The sequence below is a fragment of the Phyllopteryx taeniolatus genome, chromosome 4 (assembly GCF_024500385.1).
Source record: "Phyllopteryx taeniolatus isolate TA_2022b chromosome 4, UOR_Ptae_1.2, whole genome shotgun sequence".
In the NCBI taxonomy this organism is placed as follows: Eukaryota; Metazoa; Chordata; class Actinopteri; order Syngnathiformes; family Syngnathidae; genus Phyllopteryx; species Phyllopteryx taeniolatus.
The window spans coordinates 31616513-31638280 of record NC_084505.1 but is presented as its reverse complement, the minus strand read 5'-3'; the positions used below and the strand labels follow the sequence as shown (position 1 = coordinate 31638280).

General features: G+C 43.7%; 1 protein-coding gene across 2 annotated transcripts; it reads right to left on the bottom strand.

Moving 5' to 3' along the window:
- Positions 1-1921: 1921 nt before the first annotated feature.
- ubn2a (ubinuclein 2a) lies at positions 1922-20744 on the bottom strand. 2 transcript variants are annotated; one of them, XM_061771712.1, is made up of 17 exons: positions 20116-20744; positions 17332-17448; positions 15750-15848; positions 14503-14613; positions 14322-14413; positions 12210-12774; positions 10718-10788; positions 10422-10551; positions 8856-8962; positions 8241-8351; positions 7974-8117; positions 7295-7345; positions 7160-7202; positions 4853-6211; positions 3596-3803; positions 2211-2279; positions 1922-2093 (listed from the first exon to the last, which is right to left on the bottom strand). In XM_061771712.1, the coding sequence occupies exons 1-17, from the start codon at positions 20428-20430 to the stop codon at positions 2047-2049; spliced, it is 3639 nt and encodes a 1212-aa protein (XP_061627696.1). In that variant the 5' UTR covers positions 20431-20744; the 3' UTR covers positions 1922-2046. The 2 variants fall into 2 exon arrangements, with proteins under 2 accessions (XP_061627696.1, XP_061627695.1); XM_061771711.1 differs by having other exon boundaries at positions 10365-10551; positions 20116-20741.
- Between the last annotated feature and the right edge of the window lie 1024 nt (positions 20745-21768).

The window sequence follows — 21768 nt, the reverse complement described above, 5'->3', positions numbered from 1 at the left end:
ATGTTTAGTGTAAAATATTGACAATCATGATTAGGTCTAACAGGAAGAAGAAACTCATCTGGAAATTACAAATACAGGAAAGTCATCCCTCGTTTATCGCAGGGGTCACATTCCAGGGCACCCCGGCGATAGACAAACTCCTGACCATATATTTGTTATTTTTAAAGCTTTATGCATAACAACAATACAATATGCATGTGAGGTGCAGGTATTATTTTTGCCCACTTGGGGTCATCACTCCCATTTACAGGACTATCTGTGACTATCCTTGACCACCAGTGGAGGAATTACAATTTTTCTAATTAGCCATTGTATGCTTTCAAACTAGCTAACAATTTTGACTTTACTGTTGACGTGCAGTTGTGTAGTCTTAGCCAGTTGAACTTTGCAATATGTACATCGCACTTTAGCGTTTTTTTTATTAAATGCGAAATGCCAAACTGGACACTCGCACACTTTTTGCTACTCGAGTCTGCAGTAAGAGTCTGTGTGGAAGAAAAATAACCGGAAAATCTGCAATAAAGTGAAACCACATAAAGTGAGGTGCAACATGGCGAGGGACGACTGTAAGTCTTTTGTTCACCTCTATGCCAGCAGTGTCTAGTGAGAGGCAGAACAATTTAATGCTCTTCCATCAGATGGCAGCAGTTACAATACTTGCCAACAGATTGTCATGGTGTCCTCAATTTGTGAGGACTTTGATATGAGATCGAATGTAAAATTAGTGCCTTGGCTCAATAAAAGTTGGGAACCACAGACCCTTAGCACTCCATGAGAGAAATTGGGAGTCATCGGGGTAACTTTTGTTTTAATTCCATATTTGACACACAGGAGAGAAAAAAAAAATTAGTCCCCCCCCCCAAAAAAAGGAACAAATGAAGCCACCAGTTAAATGTCTTATTGTTTACACTATATCCTTCTTAGCCCCCCAACCTCACCCCCGTCTCACCTCCACCCAAACAGTGTCTGCTGTGGGTCACATGACTCAACATGAAACACCCCCAATCTGGAGGGGAGAGAAGAGCGAGCGAGCGAGCTACAACAACAATCTTTGGCGTCATTCTCGGTGCGGCCATGTCAGTTTCTCACACACGCACACAGAGGAAGGTGGGAATCAGGAAGAACAGTTAACGGAGGTAATCAGTCAGTTAAGGACGAAGGACCCTCGGAGAGGTGGAGGGTGGGAGAGGGGAGGGGTTCCGGTTATATTTTTGCACTTTTCTCCTGCATAGAGTATTTTCCTAACGGCGTCCAAACTGAGGCGCGTGTGTTACGTTGGAAAAAGGACAAAGAATTTTTTTTGTTTAAATCATTCAAGTAGGCTACAATCTTTACTCACATCTCTCCCTGCTGCATTCTCATTTCAAGTCTTTACCTCGCCACAATAAAAAGGTCCAGTGTGATGAAACAGCACCAAAAAAAAAAAATCTTAAAAGAAAATACAATCAAATTAAAAAATATCCTGTGCAACGTTGACTCCGTAGTGTCGGTAGAATGTGGAATTAACAGTATATTGTTTGCTTTTTCTCTAGGCACACACATTCGTCTCTTTCCAACACACACACACACACAGCATAACATCCCTGTGTAAATTACAAATAATTTATCAATATTTATAATTTAAGCTACTACTTAACAGTCGTCAGTGGGAGCAAGAAACGAGGAGGAAGTGAAACCATAATAAAAAGTCTAAAAAAGGGACAAAGAAAAATAAGCATCAGATTTCTTTCATTCTTGTTTTTTTTTTTTTTTTTTTTTTGTCGAGAACTCTGCTCCGCCATTTAAATAGAAATCCTCGTCCTCCTTCCACAGTGATCAAGGTCACTTGATGTAAACATGTTGACCAAAAAAAAAAAAACTGAAAATAAGTCTTCTCTTCACCAGCTCTATCTTTTTCTAGAAAGTTCACTTGTGTGCCAAAGTCGATCCAGGCCCATTTTTTAATTATATTAAAAAAAATAATAATAATACAGAGCTCTGTGGCGTCCCATTGGCCCAATCGTCAGTCAATCAAAAGAGTCCAATGTTGTTGCGACGGAGCAGCTCTCAGTGGCTTGGCTTCCGCTTGTCTCCGCCCTGACTTTGGTTGGTGTCTGACGGCAGGAGAACAGCAGCGATTATTTGGAGGGACTATTTATCAAAAATTCGGTTTAAAAAAAAAATATATATATATCTTTAAAAAATGTGACGCGAGGAGGGACTCGTCTTACCTGAGAAAGCAAGCTGTAAATGAGGAGGTAGAGCGGCCTGCGACCCGGACTGGAGACTCTTGTACAGCTCTGAGGAGGCACAAAATGGAGGATGAGAACAACAAAAACTAATCTATCCATCTATCTACATAGATAACGCACATGCATAGATTGATTATCATTGCTTTAAATGTCATATTGACAAGCGAATTACATCTAAACTTATATGATTTGCTGCACTTTTATTTTTGGACCTTGGTATTGGTAAAGGAGGCATTTTTTTAATGTTTGACCAATAGAAAGCTATGATTCTAACACATCGCACCTTTTCCACAAAGATTAGTCGCTTGATTTGTAACATTCTAAGGCAAAAGCACATCTGTTTTGGCTACTAGAAAATCTGGAAAGAATTCATCAAGAGCTTCAATATGCCATATGACTTTTTTCATCTTTTCATAGTTGCCATTTGTGAATTTTATTTTTATTTTTTTTAGATGTCATTTGCTAATCTCTTACCAAAAACTAAACACCGAGGTGGCTACTGACATTTTAGATGTATTAAAAGACCAAATACTTTGTCAATATCAAATGTGCTCACCTGTTAATTTGGGAGTCTAATTAGATATTTGCAACATTTGCAGCCAAAACAAAACAAAAAACAATTTTGGTCACGTTGACTTTATATGAGGATATATTGAGAAAATAATTCCAACCACGGAAAGCCCTCATCAAGGCCTTTCATCTGACATATGACTTGTGGTTTGTTGCACATCGATTTTGTATTTGTAAAAACTTACAAATAACTTCCTTAGTGGAAAACAAATGTTTTGGGGTGTTGATTTTAATGAAAAATGTAGTTTGGTGACATTTTAAGCCCCCAAAAACATATTTTGGTAACCGTGTATTATACAGTGAACACCGGAATATTCGCGATTTCGGCATTCACAAATTTACATACTCGCGTTTTTTAAAAAAATGTTTAGGAACCTATTGTCTGCAATTTGCTGAAAAACTCACATATTTGCTGTTTTGTACTCAGGCCAACGGAATACAAATATAGCTTTGTTGCCATCTTGTGGCATCTTGGTGTCAAGGAACTATGTTAAAGTGAGTTGATGTGCTTCATTAAGAAAAAGGTGCTTTGCCAATGTTTTGTGGAACATATAGGCAATTATAAATCTTTTCCGGATTTTGGCTATTCCTAATTAGGAGAAGCGGCTCAGAAAATGGATGGACGGATGGCTGGGCTCAGTCCCCATCCCCTGTCGTGACAAAATATTTATATTGTACAGCGGTGCCTTGACTAACAAGCTCAATTCATTCCGTGACCATGCTTGGAACTCAAAACACAAATGAATGTACAACAGCATGCCCGTCGAGAGTTTTCGCCTCGGGGCAGCACTCACCCAACAGGTCGCTCTGTGCTAGGGGGTATCCTGAGTTGGAGCCGGGGGCCGAGCCCATGCCGGCGGGACCCGGGGCTCCGGGGTGGCTAAAGTTGAGCAGCGGGGGGAACTGGAAGGGCAGCGAGACGGGAACCAGGCCGCCCAGCATGCCGAAGCCCAGGGGCAGCGTGGAGGGGCCGCCCAGGAGGGGGCCGCCTGCCGCAGATACCTGAAGACACCACAAGACACGAGGACTGCTGAGAAATTCAATCAAACGGGTGGGTGAGGCGGCCGAACGCCCGTTACGCACATGAAGACAATTGGCCTTTTTTGGGCTGATTATTGCCCCCTTCCCGACGTCAAACGCACAGACAATCTTAAATCTAATAAAATAATCCGATAAGATTATTTTATTACTTTTTATCCCAATAATAGGGTCCGAAATGGGTCAGGGCTGACAATTTTAAATGTTGAACGCCTTCAATATTTACGACCAAAACTGTTTGCGTGTGCAACAGAATGTAGCCAATCAAAAAGTGCAGAATGACCGTCAATTAAAACAAAGGTCTTACCCGACGTTTTGACATCACCACCATTTTACAACAGTCCCGCTTCCGGGACAGCATGACGAAGACGGGAGATTGTTGTCACGTGTACTAAACAGCCAATATTTGCCGCAAATTCCTGCAGCTCTTTTAATGTTTGTCGGCCTTTTGGCAGACTCCCTGACCAGTTTTTTTTCATGTCACTGTTGTGCCGTATTTTGTTCACTTGATGTTGTTACCACTGTGTTCCACGGTATATTTAATGCCTTGGAAATTCTTTTGTACCCTTCTCCTGACTGATACAATGAGATTCTTCTGATGCTGTGGAAGCTCTCTGCTGTCAGAAAAATGTCAGCAAAAGCCTACTAGAACATCTGAACTTCTGTTTAAACGAGAGGCCCTTGAAATGATGGCAGCCGTGTGCTGACTCCTATTTATGAGTTTTACTATGATTGGATAATTCTGAACACAGCCACATCCTCAGTATTTAGCGGGTGTGAACACTTTATCTCAGTGGTTTATTTTTACTTAGCCTCTCTAAATGTGTTAAGTTTTTTTCAGACTGTGTTGTACAGGTTAAAGGCTCTGAAACTGCTTCTGAAACAATTTATCTTGGTCTCATTTAGTTTTATATCACAATACCTTGCATTTGTGTAGAGTTTTTCTGTCCACTGTATGTAACGTTCTCCCGCCTCTGATAAAAACTGTTCTTCAAATGTATTCCTTAAGTTACCTGTGAGAGGTGTGATGTCGTGGAGGGTGTGGCCAAAGCGCTCGACGTCGCCCAGCCGTTCCCCGGCTTTAAATTCTGTCCGGCCACGCCCACCAGCCTCTGCCTCTGGCCGTGATTGGCAGAGCCCGAGGGCGATGGCGGCGGCGGCGTTTTGTTTGCATGACCGACAGCCGAGGGGCTCTTGTTGTTGCCGGGTGAGTTGTGGGTGCCGGTGGCAGGCGGAGGTTTGGGCACCCCCGTGAAGGCACCCGGTGTCGGCTTCGCCGCGGTCCCTTGAACGCTACCCGTTATGCCGAAAGGTGGTCGAAAAGTTTTGGGGGAGTACTGGTGTTTGGGACCTGGGGGGTGCGAGGGCGAGGAGGATGGCGAGGGGGACGAAGAGGACGAGGAGGAGGGAGGCGGGGTGGGCGGTGGCGGGCGAGGAGTCAGCTTGATGATGGGCGACGAGTTGGTACTGTGGGAGGGTTTGGTAAGCGTGGCCTGCATGGGTGTGATGAAGTTGGGCTGGGGGTGCTGGGCGCGGGCTTTTCCTTGGGTCGAGGGGGTGGTCTGGCAGATGGCCGACGGCGACGACGCGGGGCAAAAGGACGACAAGGCGGGGTGAGGCGTGGCGATGGGGCGGGGCTGGGGCGACGGGGAGGATGACGGTGTGACGCCCCCGTTACTGCTGACGACGCCCATCTTGAGGCCGCCCTTCACCACGCTTTGAGGGACCCCCAAGGTCCCCATCGGTGAGCCGACCAAGGCCTTCTGATGATGGGGGGGCATCAGCGGGGACGCCGTGGGCGGCGGGCGCTGCTTTGGGGGCGACGGGGCGGGGTGCGGATGCATCTTGCCGACTGTTATGGCGCTGGGCCTGTTGTTGGCAGTCGCCGTGGTAACTTGTCTCTGGCTGGGGGCGCCCGTCACCTTAACCAGACTGTAGGTGGTGTCGGCGGGCCTGCAGGGCGCCCTGGAGGAGGTAGAAGAAGAAGTGGGCAGCGAGGTGGACGTGGTCATTTTCCCCGCCGTCGCCGCAGGGCTCTCTACCTTGGTGGGGGCGGCGCACGGGAGCTGCGCGGGGTAGTGGGGGGTGACGGGGGGCGGGGAGGAGGTGGGGATCTGCGGCGGAGGAGGCGACAGTGGACTGTCGGAGGAGCCCAGGCCCTTGGCGGCATTGCTGAGGAGGGCCAGCGCGTGCGAGATGGAGTCCAGAGACGGGGCGCTCAGGTCCTCATCCAGAGAGTCCGAAAGACAGATGAGCTCCGAAGGCGACGGCAGGGGCGGCGGCCGCGTCGAGATCACGGAGGACGTGGACGAAGTGGGCACGCGCAAAGCAGGCGGCATGGACGGCGGAGGTTTGCGGATCCACACGCCCTCCTGAACACACAAACATACACACAACACGTCAACACGAGTCATATAAAATAATGAATTAAATGGTCAAAGTGTTACAGTGGCTTCAATTTTAATTTTAGTTTCAACGACACTTCCGTATTTTAATGTTGGTCATGATGGTGGTATTTGGAGAACAAAAGTATTTTTTAGGTGGTGCTTGGTGTAAAATGTTTGAGAACCACCCATCCAGTGTAGACAATATTTCCCCCCCCCCCGAGGTATGAACTATTTTTAACTTATTTTATTAAATCAACACAACAGGAACATAACATTTTCTTTAATATTAATTAATTTAAGTAATTTTTAAATACGTAATGACTAACGACATTTTAATAGTTTTGAAATTCATGATGCTGCAGCATATTGAAAAGCAGCATGGAATATAACAATAAATCAATATGATTGACTGTCAAAGAAGAATTATAAAATAATTACTAAAATCATACTTTTTGGATGAAATATCTAAATATATAAATAAATGGAGATACCTGCTTTTCACTGGCAAAAATATATATTTCATATTCCTGTTTTTATTTTATTATCATTGGCAGCACGGTAGCTTAGTCCACAGTCCTGAGGTTCTGGGTTTGAATCTCTTGCGTGGGTTTTCTCCGGGTACTCCAGCTTCCTCGCACATCCCCAACGCACGTATGTTTGGTTCATTGAAGACTAAATTGTCAATAGGTGAGAGCGTGAATGTGTCTATATGTGCCCTGCGATTGGCTGCCGACTGCCCCAGGGTGAACCCCCCATCTCGCCAAAGTCAGACATGCCCGCCTGCGAGCTCAATGGGGATAAATAAATTCATTTTAAAAATGCATGGATGAACTCAATAGTATATTTGTATTTGATTCAGCGCTTGTATTGGCGATGGTGCAGGTGGAGCTAAAATTGTGCCTAAATAATTCTTTTGTGTTTGTGGTGACAGACCTTAGCTTTGGCCTTGGGCCCGGGAACCACTCTCCTCTTGGCGCTGTACGGGAAAAACAAAACACACCAAATACTGACAATCATTTCTACATGTACTGTGTGTTCGCGTTCAGCTGACGTGGGAGAAATACTCACAGGCTTCCAGTGAGGTGAATGTGAACTGACACGCTCTCCTTGAACAGAATCCTGAACACACGCAAAACGTTTCATTGTCTGGTTTATGCACGAAACAACATTTGGCACCAGTGTGGCTGCTATTGGTTGAAATGTTATATCAACACAGGAGGGACAAAGAAGAATTTGCAATGTTTGTCCAGCCGATGGTGCTGTGTCTGTATTTTTATTTATTTACTTTTATTAAACACTTCACCTACAATGCAGTTGCTACAGTGGCGACATTTTTTTACGTACTGCAAATCAGAACGCTCCCTAGCCTGCCATAAAACTGCGCTTAATGTAGCAGTAAAGTCATAATTACAGTTTACAATTTCTGCCACGTGAGCACGTGTTCTTACGCCACCCAGTCAAGGAGTTCAACACGTACCCTCGCAACCGTAAATACACACATCTACTTCTTGAGGCCAGTTCTACAATTCTAATAAAGACAAAAGATGGTCATTGAATTAAATCAATAGTTAAAAAAAGTATTCATTATTAGTATTCATTATTAGTACTACATTCCCTTTGTCCTACCGCCATTATTTTAAAACTTCATATTTAATGTATATTTTATTACATATACAAAGACATTTTGCAGGACTTTACAAGAATCTGGGTTGATTTGACACACACACACACACACACACACACAAACCTGGCCTGCATCCAGCCTTTGGGCCACAGTGGTTTGACCTCATTCTCCAAAAAGGCCTTGAGGTAGTCCTCCACAGACAGAGAACATTGGCTTTCCATGTCATAGCAGGTCAGCTTCACTCGCACCAGCGTGCAAAGCAGACTCCTGCGCGCGCACATGCACAAAATCAAGAAAGATAAATTAAGTGACAACGTTGTGGAGAGTGGCATCGTGTGAATGAAGTCTTAAGATTCCAAAAGAAGCCTTGCGAAATAGTTCAGCGCATACCTGAGCTTGTCATCCCAGACAAACTTCTTCCGCGGGCCCATCACCCTTTTCCCAGGTTTCTCCTCATCCTCCTCCTCTGATCCGTTCTTGTCGCCCTCTTCTGAATGTTGCCTGCGTGTGTAAACAGTCACGGATAACTACATTCAGTACTATAAATACAAACACTCACCAAAATGAGCTTGAGCAGGAATAGCAGCCCAAAACAAAAGTGAAATATGAAACATATCGCATTGTGCCGTCTTGGTGTGCGCTTCCTGGTTGTCTTCAGCTGCACACATGATGTTTTACAAATGATAAATATAAAGTACAGGGTGATAATAGAATTGATGCAGGAAGTTCAGTCATCCATCTTGGAGGATGACATAAAATGGGGAAATGCTGCGTTAATGTTAGTACACAAGAGTATATGATAGCAATATAAGGTATAATACCAACTTGAACAACACATAAGTGTGGATAAGTGCAAAAATATGCCATTTTTGTAATTTCCTGACAAAATTCAGGTTTTGCAGATGCAAGGATTCCAGCTGAAAGCAACAATTTGAATTTGACATCATGACAAGGAACGAGCAGTAGCATCGAAGCAAAGCCTGAAATAACGCTTTTTCAACTTACTTCGCCACCTTGGCCATGCAGTCCATGTTGTACCTGGCGATCTGCTCGGGCATCACGCTGCACACGGCCAGCTGCAGCTCCAGCAGCGGCATCCGCATCCTGTCATCCTGAGGGAGGAAGGAGTAGGGAGGAAGGAGAGATGCTGCAGTTAGATAAGTGAAGGCTTTTATTCATGTGTTTCGTCAACAAAAATTGAACGGTTTTCAGCGGCAGCCATCATTGAAGTCAGCCGCCGATGCCGAGCACGGTTGGGATTAGAAAAGAGCTGACAAGGCACAAACAAAGTGGGAAAACTCAGGCGTGTGACAGCTGTGGACCTTGACTGATCTCACTGCAACACTGCCGACAGGATTCTAATAAAAGGGGAATTATATAAGGCGGCGGGCCAAACGTGATTTGTGATCATCGGTGAATTTGTGCAGTTGACGTGAACAAAACCACCCTGAACTGGTCGTCAGTCAATCGCAGGGCCGAAAATGACATAACTAAGTTCTTAAGGAGTAAATACAAAAACATGAAATACAACCTACAAAATCTGTCACGGGGAAACTGTACTAATGTAATATTTAGACACTCTTCCTTTCAGTTACGTCAAATACGTCAGCCCCACAGGTTGTCCCATACGTTTTGAGATTTTATTTTACGTTTTTTTATTTTTATTAGCTTATAGATCTCTTTTGTTTTTCGACATAAGGTCTTTTGTAGTGTAGTGAAACTTTTTTTTTAGTTTGACGCATGAGCCGGGTCATTTGTAGAAAACAAATAAATGGGCTATAAAATATATCAAACAGTTCATTATAATAAAAAAATAATTTAACGCTCATTTTGATTTGGATTTTAACTAAATTCATTATAAAAACAAATTATTTGTATTTATATAGACACACAATTATATAATTGTTTTAATTACACTAATCTTTTTTTATTATTTACAATATATCAATTAAACGAATAAAAAGTAATACAAACTCATAAATACATTTTAATTAACCCAAATTAATGCAACAAATATTACAGGACTTTTGATGAATATAAATGCTCAGTGGCCCGGCTGTTTGTGGGCTGTGGGCCATACTTTGACCACCCCTGGTCTAACGGTGTGCACGTCTGCCTCATGGTTGAGAGGTTCTGTGTTGGGATCTCGCCTCTGCCCTGCCTGTATGGAGTTGGCATGTTCTTCCTGGCTTATGTGAGTTTTCTCCATGTGCAACAACTTCCTCCCACATTCCAAAAACATGCACGTCGGTTTCACTGAAGACCCATTTGTCCGATGTCCGTACGGTTTAATACTGCGATTGGTTGGAGACCGGTCCAGGGTGTACCCCACCTCTCGCCTAAAGTCACCTTAATAAGGACAAGTGCTATGGAAAATGGATTGCGGGTGTGTTCACTTCTTACATCAACTATAATATACAGTATGTGAAACACAATCTGTGAAGACAAATACATCTGAAAGACAAGAAGGCGGGCACAGAGCTTAAGGAAGTTACATCCAAGTGTGGCGAGCACCTTGCTGTGGGGCGTCGGCGTCGGCTGCAGCCCGTTGTCGCACTGAGCCGCCCTCACCTGGATCTTGAGGCTGAGCTTCTTGAGCCGCTTGAGGAGAGCCTCTTTGTTGCACGGCACGAAGGCCTCCAAGTGCGCGTAGACCCCCGAGCGCACGTCGGGAGGCTGCTTCTGCACCTGTAGCTCGATGCTAACAAAGGACACACAACACAAGGTTAGCCTTGAACAAAAAACACGCACGCACGCCACGGTGTCAATTAAACAGCGATGGATAGCATAGGGACCGGACGGCGCAAAACAAAAGCCTTGCGATGCCCTTGCTGGCAGTGCAGAGGAGCCGAGCTCGTCATACTCACTCCAGCAGGATGTTATTCATGTCCAGGGTGAAAAATTTCTTTCTGCCCTCCTGATCAAACTGACGAGAAGCCTGCGGGGAGAAAAAAAAAAAACTGCTTAGTCAGCGCCCGACAGCAGTGTGCACCAACCGACACACTGCCTCGCCTTCTTCTCAATCTGATGCCCCCAACCCATTTACCCGAAACGTGGGGCGCCAGGGGACTTTGACCATTTTTTTTTCTACATGCTCAAGTCTCACTAGCCGGTCACACGGTCTGTCACGGTAACGCGACGGGCCGTGTGGGGAAAGGGCTGCCGAGTACCAGAGGTTAAAAAGTGCGGATGCCAGAATGCTCCCTCTCAGCCCGTCACGTTCTGATGGGGTCCCTCACGTTTCTCACGGTTTGATCAAGGAATTTCTATCGATGAAACGTGGACACCAGGCAGCTTTGGAGCAAGATTTATATCCCCCCCGGCACAAAACAAAACTTGAAAGGGCCGTGAGATGCTGGAGGAATACATTTCCCGTCCCACTATGGACCCCAAAAAGGGCTGGGGCCCAAAAAATATTTGTTTTTTTTTTTTAATCAAAAGTTCCACCTGGAACCACAGACATTGATTGCAGACGGACGCAATGTTTGGCCAATGATAAATTTTGCCAAAAACGACAAAGGAGCATCTATAAGTGATTTTTAAGGTACTGTTAGATGTGTAATCTACATATAACATGATAAGTATGAGTGAGTTGAATGATAATTATCTTTTTTTGACTTAAATGGTAATCGCTAGTGCGCTAATGCTAATCACGATTGCTAACCATTTAGCAATTTGCGGTTTCAATACCATACACACAGTACCAACATATGCAGTTTAAGGATTGCAGTCCATCCCTCATAAAAATAAAATGCATGCTAGTAGTAAAAAAAAAAATAAATAAATACAATTTTCAGAACAGTGGGGGGGGGGGGATTATTATTTGATCAATAATCAATAGAATACGACTCTAAAAAGATTCAATGGTGACAGCCGTACATCTTGTTACGTAGTGTCACGTTTTGTTGCGTTCCAATGACCAACTCGGTTTCTCATTCGCAGGCACTGCTGGGTTCAAATGTTTTTGGACATTTTCAAAGTCTCTCCCGCCACCCACAGCAAACGCTGCCTGTCTGTTTTAGAGATAATGCCAAGAGTGTGTTCGGCTGTTATATCTGCCCAAGGTGGCTACTTTAATGAGTCAAAGGTTTAGAATACATTTTTGTTTGTAAATTGATTCCATGATATATTTTGTAATAATTTTTTTTCTTTGCTTTCATTTCAGAGTAAAATGAGAAAATGGAACTGCATAACTTTCAATTTTAAAAAAGCTGGGGAAAAAACGGGGTGTTCTAAAAATGTTGTGACCGATATTGTAGGTCAGCGATAGACGACAGTTTTCCGAGGACCCCCTTTATTTGGAACCGTTTCTCCCTCTCGCTTAGCTTCGCCTGCCCCCGCGCGCTCTGTGTGACTCACCGTCCGCAGGTCCTCGATACGTTTGACGAGAGGAGGAGGCAGCCCGCCAGGCAGCTGCGGAGGAGAATACAGTCCACTGGAAGACCCCAGGCCTCGCCCTTGGACGCCCCCGCCCGTTCCTCCTTTTTGGCCGGGCGCGCCGACTCCCAGAATGCCGTTCTCCCTGACCGTGGACGTGGCGTGCTGCTGGTCGCCGTCCAACAAGCCGAAGTCTAGGTCGCCGAGGATGTCCTGAAGCTCCTTCTCGTTGGCCGAGCCCAGCAACGACATCACGGCGGGGTCGCCGGTCAGGTCCGCCAGCAAGAGGTCGCTGTTGGCGGCGGCATTGGTGCCGACCGCCGGCTGCGCGGAGTCGGGCGCCAGCAGGTGCTTGGCCGCGTCGGCGGCGCACGGCTTGTTGGCCACGCCTCCCGCCAGGCCGGCGGGGGCCACGCTGAGGTTATTCTTCCTCATCTGCTCCTTCTCCATGGTGAAGCGCCGCAGCATGGCCGCCAAGTACAGAGAATCCTTCATCAGCTTCTTACGCTTCTTCTTCTCAGGACGATGGAGGCTGACTGCTGCCACTCTGTTGGGAATTTTTTGTTTTTGTTTAAATTTCTCATTTTTCAAGATGATTTTTTATTAATCCCTCATCCATCAGTAGCGTCGGTCTAGTGAATTATATACAGTATGCCTGTGAGTAGATTTATATTCTCTATCTGTATGTGTCCCGACAACACTTGTGCGTGAATATTTGTTGTTTGAAGGTGCATGAATACCACAACTTCGATGCTAATTTTTCTTATCCCGTCAGTGCCGTTTTATATTGTGTGTTAGCATTGAGCTGGCGATGTTTGTAAAACGAAGTATACACAACGTGTAAAATTCAACTGGAGTGTCAATAAACAAAGCCATGTAGGATTATAATTGAGTTATTGGCTTGGTTCGTGACATCAAAAATGTTGATCGTTGTTTTCCAAAGTAAGTTTCTTATTTTGATTAAACACAAAGATAATCAGTCTGCTTTCATGGAGGACTACAGAAACCTGTGAATATTTACTGTTGAGAGGCTGAAATTCCAAAGATTTGGACAATTTTAAGATGAGCAAGGTCCCTAAACAATTAATCAATTATCAAAATCGTTGCCGATTAATTTGATAATCGATTAGTTGTCAAATAATTGATTAACTGTTGTGCCTTAAATCTCAATAAATAAATTTAAAATTAGATGAAAACATTTAAATTTGTATGTGTAAAATTCATTTTCAATTAATTGAACTATTATGTACTAAGAGATTAAATCATTTATATGTTCACATTTGATATTTTTGTTGCATTTTTGAAATAGGAAAATGGCCCAAAAATAATAGATTATTTCCATTTATTTATACTCAATTCTAATAACGAAACAACAAATGCTTTTAAGAATAAACATTTGTGTGCTTCGTTGGATGACAAAACTAGTTGAGAGTGAGTAGTGCACTCCCATTTGATCTCAAAATGTTGAGGACACACCTGATCCACAATCAATTCTAAATAATCGACAGACTTACTAAATATCAATTCATTCATTGACTAATTGATCATTACAGCTTCTCTATTCAAGAGACCTTTTTTTTGTGCTAAAATAAAGAACTGACAGCACAGTAAAAGATGAGCACCCGGGATCGGCCGCCCTCGCGCTGACGCTACGGCTGCCGCTGCTATTTTTAGCTCTTGTTTTCAAGTTTGACTATTTGGCCTAAGTGAGCGTGGATAATGGAGCGCTTTTCTCCAAGGTGGCTGCAAACTGACAGCGAGTCAGCATGCCCGCTGTCTCAAAATGCAAGAGAGTGCCTCGGTGCTCTCACGCAGGCTTCATTAGCATGCTAAAAGCGAACCGACCTTTCATGATATTTTGTAGCATTTCATGCATTTTGTGTTCATTTAGATCACGATTTAAAGGGGACATATTATCAAAAGATAAGCAGAGCTGCATTGAGTTTTAATCCTTAGGGCATTTTGGCAAAAGTATGTCAATGACATGTTATTAAAAGATCAGGGCACTGTTTGAAATTGTGGGGGGAAAAAAGCATAATATGTCTGCGTTGAGAGATGCACTCATGAGAGGCGGTCATATGCCTGAACGCTTACCCTTGTTTAGGTTCATTGCTCTTCTTCTCTTCCACGTTGGTCATTTCCTTCTTCTTCCTCATCTTGGCCTGTTCGCTGTCGTCGTTCGCGTTCTGATATGAGAAGGCAAGACGTCACTGAACTCTTTAGATGCTGTACGAACCAACAAAGTTGTGCAAACGGGACACCGAGGGTGGCTCACCGCGTCGTCCTCGCCTTCAGAGTCGGATGCCGCTCGGAACTGCAGCGTGCCGGTGTTGATGTAAAAACCGCCGAGCTTTGTGGTCAAAGAGGCGGGCACCAGCTCGTCATACTGGCGGATAAACAGAAAAAGTGTTTGTCATGTCATCTCGGTTAAACAACACAAAACAAATTGACTATAACTCTGCCAAGGCTGATTAACTCATATCATTTATTCAATTAATTGAGCATGATCAATCAAATGATTGTGGTTTTAATTGTCCCTTGACGCAATTGAGTGCACTAAGAGCATTTCTCCGCTCAATACAGCACTAGCGTTGAAACCGGAGTTCAGAGGGGAGAAATTCGACCATACCATTAAACTATATCAGAAATATCAATTCATCTATTCAAGGAAATTCCTAATGCTGACTGCCACACATCGCCGCCTTTTTTCCCCCCTCACATACACAGTGCCGTCTGTTGGATCAGGTGGTTGACTCCCTCACTGAGCCCCAGCGCCAGTCGACTTTCATGCTGTGAAAAAATACAATTCTCTAACTGCACTCTTGTCTCTAAAAAAAAAATTGGTTCTTTTTGGGGGAGTTGAGGGACCTACAATATGTGTCACCCTTGTACAAAAGTGTGCAAAAATGGGTTTGGGAGTTTTTGCGTAATCCTGACACACACACAACCAAAACAATCACTTGCCTTGCTTACACACACTGACACACACAGACACATTCCGATCTGAAGATAGAAAAATTTCGTTTTTTTTTGTTTTTTTCCCCCCCTTTTTACGTTGCCATGACCCATTACTGAATTGTGCCACTTGAAAGCAAAAAAAAAAAAAAAAAAAAAAGCTTTGTGTCACTTGAACCGAGCAGCGTAAATCCATCCTTTGAATCAATCTCAGTAGACCAAAGATGTTTCTACTGCCAAATAAATAAGATCAGATTGCACAGTCTCCAGTTGTCAAAGCAAATGATAAAATGTTACACGTTGGGGAAAAAAAAAAAAAAGCATAAAACGAGCTGATATCTAATAATGTTGAGTCATGTTGGACGATTATTATTTTTATTTTTTTTAAAGCAACAACTTGAGTGCCACTTAATGAAAGTGTTCCGGTCAATGTCATTGCCGTCACTACAGATGAGTCAGCAACAACAACAGTGATGTGAGTGGGACATTAATAAGCAGGAATTGTGACTTTGAAAAGGTCATCAGTATCATTAAATACAGTATGTATTTGTCAGGGGGGTTACTCACAGCCTCGGAGTTGTCAATGAAGGGGTCGGTCTCATCGTAGCCAAAGCCAATATCAATCAAATCCTGCATTCTGTCCTTCCTCTTCTTTGTCATGTTGCCCTGCAACATCAAGTAAACAAACATCACTCATTTTGAACGAGAAAAACACGTGCAATGGATTCAACTTAAAATTCCATCTCACAACCAAAGTGATGACAAAATATTTAAAGAAAATAAATAAATACAAATATGCGATATATATTCGCAATACATATTTCCGGTTTGCCAATTTCAAATTCACCTATCTGCTGATTTTTGGGGAAACCTGTCCCGCCTTTCTTCACTGAAAAACTCGCTCAACGGTGTTTGCCGTTTTTGTGCTCAGACCAAAGAGTTAAAAGCATTGCTTTGTCAAAAATGCCATTTTGTGTCATCTTTGTTGAAGTGAGCTGAGGAGTGTCTTTTAGACAAAGGGACAAGATTTGCCAAAAATGGCAATCTGACAAAATGCGAGGTCCGGGTTCGAACGGCCACTTCAACCAGACTACAAAGCAGCAAGAATTCTTAAAAACGGATGACGGGTTTGGTCAGAAAACGCCTTCAAATTAGAGTAAAACAGTAAAATATTATTATTTGTTATGATATAATTTCTTTTTATGTTATGTATTCATTTATATTTATTTCTAAACATATCTCCTCGCCGGCTCATTTCGTTTGCTACTCGGGGAATGCAGTTTTTTTTTTTAGAAAATTCCACAAAGATGGCAGCCACTTGTCACGTTGCAACTTGTAAGTATTAAGGGAGCCCAAAAAAATAGTTATTGTATCCATTAAATTTTTTTTTTTATTTAATCGGCTAATTAATCGGTTACTGGAGTTTTTTATGCCAAATATCAGAATCGGAAAAAAAAATAATAAATCCATACTAGTCACTACAATGTGATAAGGCAAAAAAAAATGCTTTAAGAGCTTGTTGGTGGTACACTGACATGTCATAAGGGAAAGCCATCACTCCTGTTGCCATGGTAACCTTAAAAGGTGTTTCATTGTTTTCTTCTGCTTTAATCAACTGATGAAACACATTTTGTGACATTAACATTCAACAGTAAAAGTAAATTAAGCCAATACGCAAAAAGAGGTTATGGGGGGGGGGGGACTGTATTAATTGCATCTCCATTTAATGTTTTGACCCCAATAAAGTGCGGGGAGTTGTTAATTTTATAAGGGTTGATAATAAAAGTTTTCAGTTTGTGAACAACAATGAAAAAAAGTTTACTTATGTTTTTTTATACATTTATGTACTTTTCTTATTTGTCTTTAACTTAATAGCATAATCTCCCAAATCCCAATAGATTCTCAACCATACAGGTCATAGTAATCCGCAAAGGTTGAATTGAACTGGACTTGTTTGTTGAATTATTTGTCTTTTGTTTTTCAAAAACATTCAAAAATAACTTGGGCAACTGTGCTATAAGGCTAACTCGTTTAATAAAATTGTACGGAACAGGTTTCCATAAAAATATCAAATTAATGTTTCTCTTTTTAGTGTATGCACTTTGTGTTTTCAAACAAGGATCCATAAATGCATATCATAATGACTCACATATTTATTCTCAAACTTCTTCGCCAGGGCCTCCACATGCAGTCGCTCCCTCTCGTCGTCGTCGAAGGGGTCGTCGGGATTCGGGGCCGCAGTCACGCTCGGAGGTTTGTTCTTCGTCTGGAACCGATGTACGCAAATTTGATGTTAATAAACAGCAAACGGCAACAAATGGCGGTTGACACATCATCGCATATCACGACAGCTTTGAAATGGTATGAAAATATGCCACCTTGAGGCTGGGAGCGCTACATGGATCGGATGTCCAAGCAATGCCATCACATCATCACTTTTGTGTCATCTCACCTTGACACCGCAATATTTTTTTTTTAAAATAAATAAATAAATAAAAGTGCTACAACAGCAGCGAAACTAAGCTGAAATAAACATCCACCGTTCCATTTTCTGTATCACTTGTCCTCATTAGGGTCGCGGCTGACCTGGAGCCTATCACAGCTGAATTTGGTCACTTTTGGTAACAAATAGCCCGCGGCCCGGTAGCCGGTGGTTGGGGACCACTGCCCTACCTAACTCAAATATATATACCATACTGCTATAATACGATAAAAGGACACAATATTACAACATGAACTACAAAGTTATTTGCCAATAAAATGTGTTCTCGCTTGAGGATCAATAAAACAGTTTAGAGCATTAGAGCATTGAGAGTTTGGGGAAAAGTCAGGTTTTAAATAATAACCTTAGTTTATCCATCCATTTTCTGCACCGCTTTATCCCCAAGGGTCGTCGCGCCCGTGCTAGTGCCTATCCCAACTACCTTCGGGCGAGAGGCGGGGTACACCGTGAATCGGTTGCCAGCCAATCGCAGGGCACATACAAACAAACAACCATTCGCACTCACATTCACACCAACGGGGAAATTTAGAGTCTTCAATCAACCTACCACGCATGTCTTTGGGCTGTGGGAGGAAACCGGAGAAAAGCCACGCAGGCACGGGGAGAACGTGCAAACTCCACACAGGCGGGGCCGGGATTTGAACCCCGGTCCTCAGAACTGTGAGGCAGATGTTAACCTTAGTTTAGAGTAGGAAAAATAAACACCTTTGGGGTTTACATTGAAAATATTTTGACTTTTGGGTTGCCATCTTTTCCTCACTGATGTAAGAATGAATAGAAATGGTGGAAGCAGCGGTCCTCAAACTGGGGTCCCTGACCCACCAGGGTCTGCGAGCCATAACTTGGGGGTCCTCCCTACCTTAGCTTTGAGCCAATTAAAAGCTCACCCAAAGTTGTACAGGTGAGGCAAGGCGACCTAGTTGCGGCTTGGAAGCACATACCTCGGGTCAAAAGTTCCCTACATGAGGATAAATCACTGCTTTTTTTTTTTGCAACGTATAAATTGGCACCATGACTCTGCCAATGTTCAGCGTCATTGACTCTGTGAATGCCTTCCACCGGCCGCCTTTCTTGTCATACGTAAAACGGTGCCATAATGATTCCACTCCTTTTGTACGTTACTTAGCTAGAATTAAAGGCGCGAGCTGCTTTTTCGAGAGAAATCGCTAGAGCACTTGCAAAAGTCGCTAAATGTATTATAGTAACCAAATCACTAAGGCTATGTTCACACTGAAGGTCAATTCCGATTTTCTGGGACGCTCACGCGGCACGCATCAGACATATACGTCGACAAAACGTCACAATTGTTCGACAAAACAGGCACGCCACAAAACAGCTACAGCGGAGAAAAGAAGATGCTTTAGAACTGCTAAATATGAGAAAATGTTGGCTTGGGTTGCACAAAAACCTTGAAATCGCCACAAATTAGTCACGATGAGTTTTATGAGTTTCATGACGAGGATTTAGCAAAAAAATCCAAATTGGACATCATGGCCTGCAGTGTGAACGTAGCCTAAGCGGGGAAATCGGGTCAAAAAAAAAAAAATAAATAAAAGGGGGTAACTTTCCACAAATAACAGGAGATAGTTTCCCCCAAAAAATTTACAAATAGTTGAATTTGTGAATGCCAAAAGGCAAATTTGCAAGGGTCCATTGCACTTTATATGAAATTAGAGACACAAGATGGGTCATAGATGGCTTTTTTTTTTATTTATTTAAAGATCCTCTTCATCATGTACAACCACATCATAATTACTGCTGCAAGAAATATTTATTGCAAACTCCTCCTTAATTAAGTGAATTTCGAAATCTATACCTTTTTTTTTTTTTTTTTTTACTTTGGAAAGGAGTCAAATCAGTACTTATACTTGTATGAGTATTTGTACTTCTACTTATTCTACTTTAAGTACAGCGTGGGAGTACTTTTGCCACCTCTGGCTTGAAGTGTTGCAAATTAAAAAAAATAATAATAAAGCAATCCGTGATGGGGCCCAGGTGGAGTGCGCGACATGCTACATCCTGGTACTCATCTCTCAGCTGCAGCCAGAGGGCCAGCGAGCGAGCAGGAGGCGGCTGCTACTGCTGCTGCTGCATGTGGCATGTGGACGCCTCTAATGGCTGTGTGACTGTTGCTGGGCAAGAGGCGGCGGCACAGGTAGCAGCAGCACCACCGTGTCATAATGAGCCCGGTCGTGTCAACACCTCCAGATGGTGTGAAACGACCGAATCGGGAGTTGGAACAACAACAACAAGTCCCCCTCCGCCGTCTTTATGCGTTGGTCATCCGAGGGAGGACAAGGTGCACTTCCCCTCCTCGTCCTCTTGTCTTATCCAAGCCATGACAAGTCCGCACAAACACGGCAAAGTGCGATAAAATGCCGAGTCCGGCTCACTCGAGTGAGAGGGGGAAGGGGGGAGGGGGGCACGTACCTGAAGGTTGTGGAGGAGTTCGCCGTAATTGAACTCGGCAGAGGCGCGGTCGTCGGGCTCGCTCAGGGGCAGGTTGAGCCGCACCGTCGCCCTCTTCTCGGCTCCAGCCTTGTCCCTCTCGCCGGCTTTGGCGTAGCGGCTGGCGGCGCCTCCTGCCCCGGTCTCCGCCAACCCTTCCGCCGCCGTTACGACCTCGTCGTCTTCGCTTAAGTTGTAGTCGGCCTCGTCCTCCAACCGGCGTTTCCTCGACTCCGAGGCGGCCCCGGTCGCGAAGGCCGACAGGGTGACAAACTGCACTTTTCTCGGTTCGGCCATTTGGATGAGCCGCGTTCCCGCACCTCTCTCCGGACACACGGCGAAGAGGAGACGAGAATACTTGGCCAAACTACTCCAAATTGTTGCCTTGAGGACGGTTCCGCGAAGCCCCAACGGCTGCTCAGCGGCTACGCGGAGGTGGCGGCCTCCTCCTAACCATACGAAACGGACTCCAGGGGATGCGACGGTCGGGGGAAAGTTGTTTTTCCGGCAGCTACTGGCATCCTCGATTTGCTATGAGACCGACACATTCACAGGAGCCATCTTGGTTTTGGGAGTAAATAAAATATCAGACGGGGGAAGAGGGGTCACTACGCATGCGTGCACGCGCTGACCGGAAACGGCGTGACACCAATCAGCGGCTGCCCCGACCTTAGACCCGCCCCCTGTCACAACACCCGATAATAACAACATTACTACTACTTTAATGACCTTCTGAAAAAGTCTGTCAGAAGGACAGACAACAGGTCGCTAAAGCGATGCTCACACGCCGCGTCGTGACGTCTCCTAAACGACGAGCACTTAACATATGACTTAACGTCTCGGGGAAAAGGCTGATTGCAGGTTTTATTCCCCCCCAGGATGGCAAATGAATGTTGTCACGGTTGCTCATGATCCCAACGCTTGTTTTAACATGACAGCAGAGCACACACCTGTTGACTCATCAGTGCTGTGTTCGCGCAGATGACACGACTTGAAACATGATAGCGATACCATGGGCCGGATTAACCCCGTGCGGGGTGGGGGGCACTCAGAACACAGCCAATGTTGAATAGGCCCCCACCCTGGCAGGTCATACACTGCGTCTAATCCACATAGACCAAAAATAACAACACAAGCGCCTGTAAATATGTCTAGATTAAAGCAAGAGCCCATTTAATGTCTACCAGGATATATATATATATATATATATATATATATATATATATATATATATATACTTTATTTCGTACACGCTGCAGTTAATTATTTGCTTTTTTTTTAGTAATAAAACTAATATTTTTGCACTAACTCACCAGCCACAACATGTTCACCCGCGGGTCTAAGTAAGATCTAATAGACAGTGAGTAATGTAATATTAAAACAAAAATTATAGCGGTATAATGCTTTATCATCTTTATAAAGGCAGAATGTTTGGCCAAAACCAACCGCCCACCCCCCCCCAAAAAAATCACGTTTTTGTTTAAATGTTTTGATTTTTTTCCCCCTTTGGCTACTATCCTTTAACATACGAGTACATTTTGTTCTTTTTTTTTTTAAATGTACACATTGCTGCAATTTATTTCGACTAAACCTTGAAAAAAATGCATATTTTTTTATTTGTTTAAAGGTCTACTA

Bases quoted from the DNA above. Each gene is read 5' to 3' on its own strand.
- ubn2a (XM_061771711.1), bottom strand. From the start codon at position 20,430: ATGGCCGAACCGAGAAAAGTGCAGTTTGTCACCCTGTCGGCCTTCGCG. The intron at 3,804-4,852 runs GTAACTTAAGGA...TGGTGTCTTCAG, and splicing joins CGACATCACACCTCTCACAG to GTATCTGCGGCAGGCGGCCC. The intron at 2,094-2,210 runs GTAAGACGAGTC...TCCTGCCGTCAG, and splicing joins TTTACAGCTTGCTTTCTCAG to ACACCAACCAAAGTCAGGGC.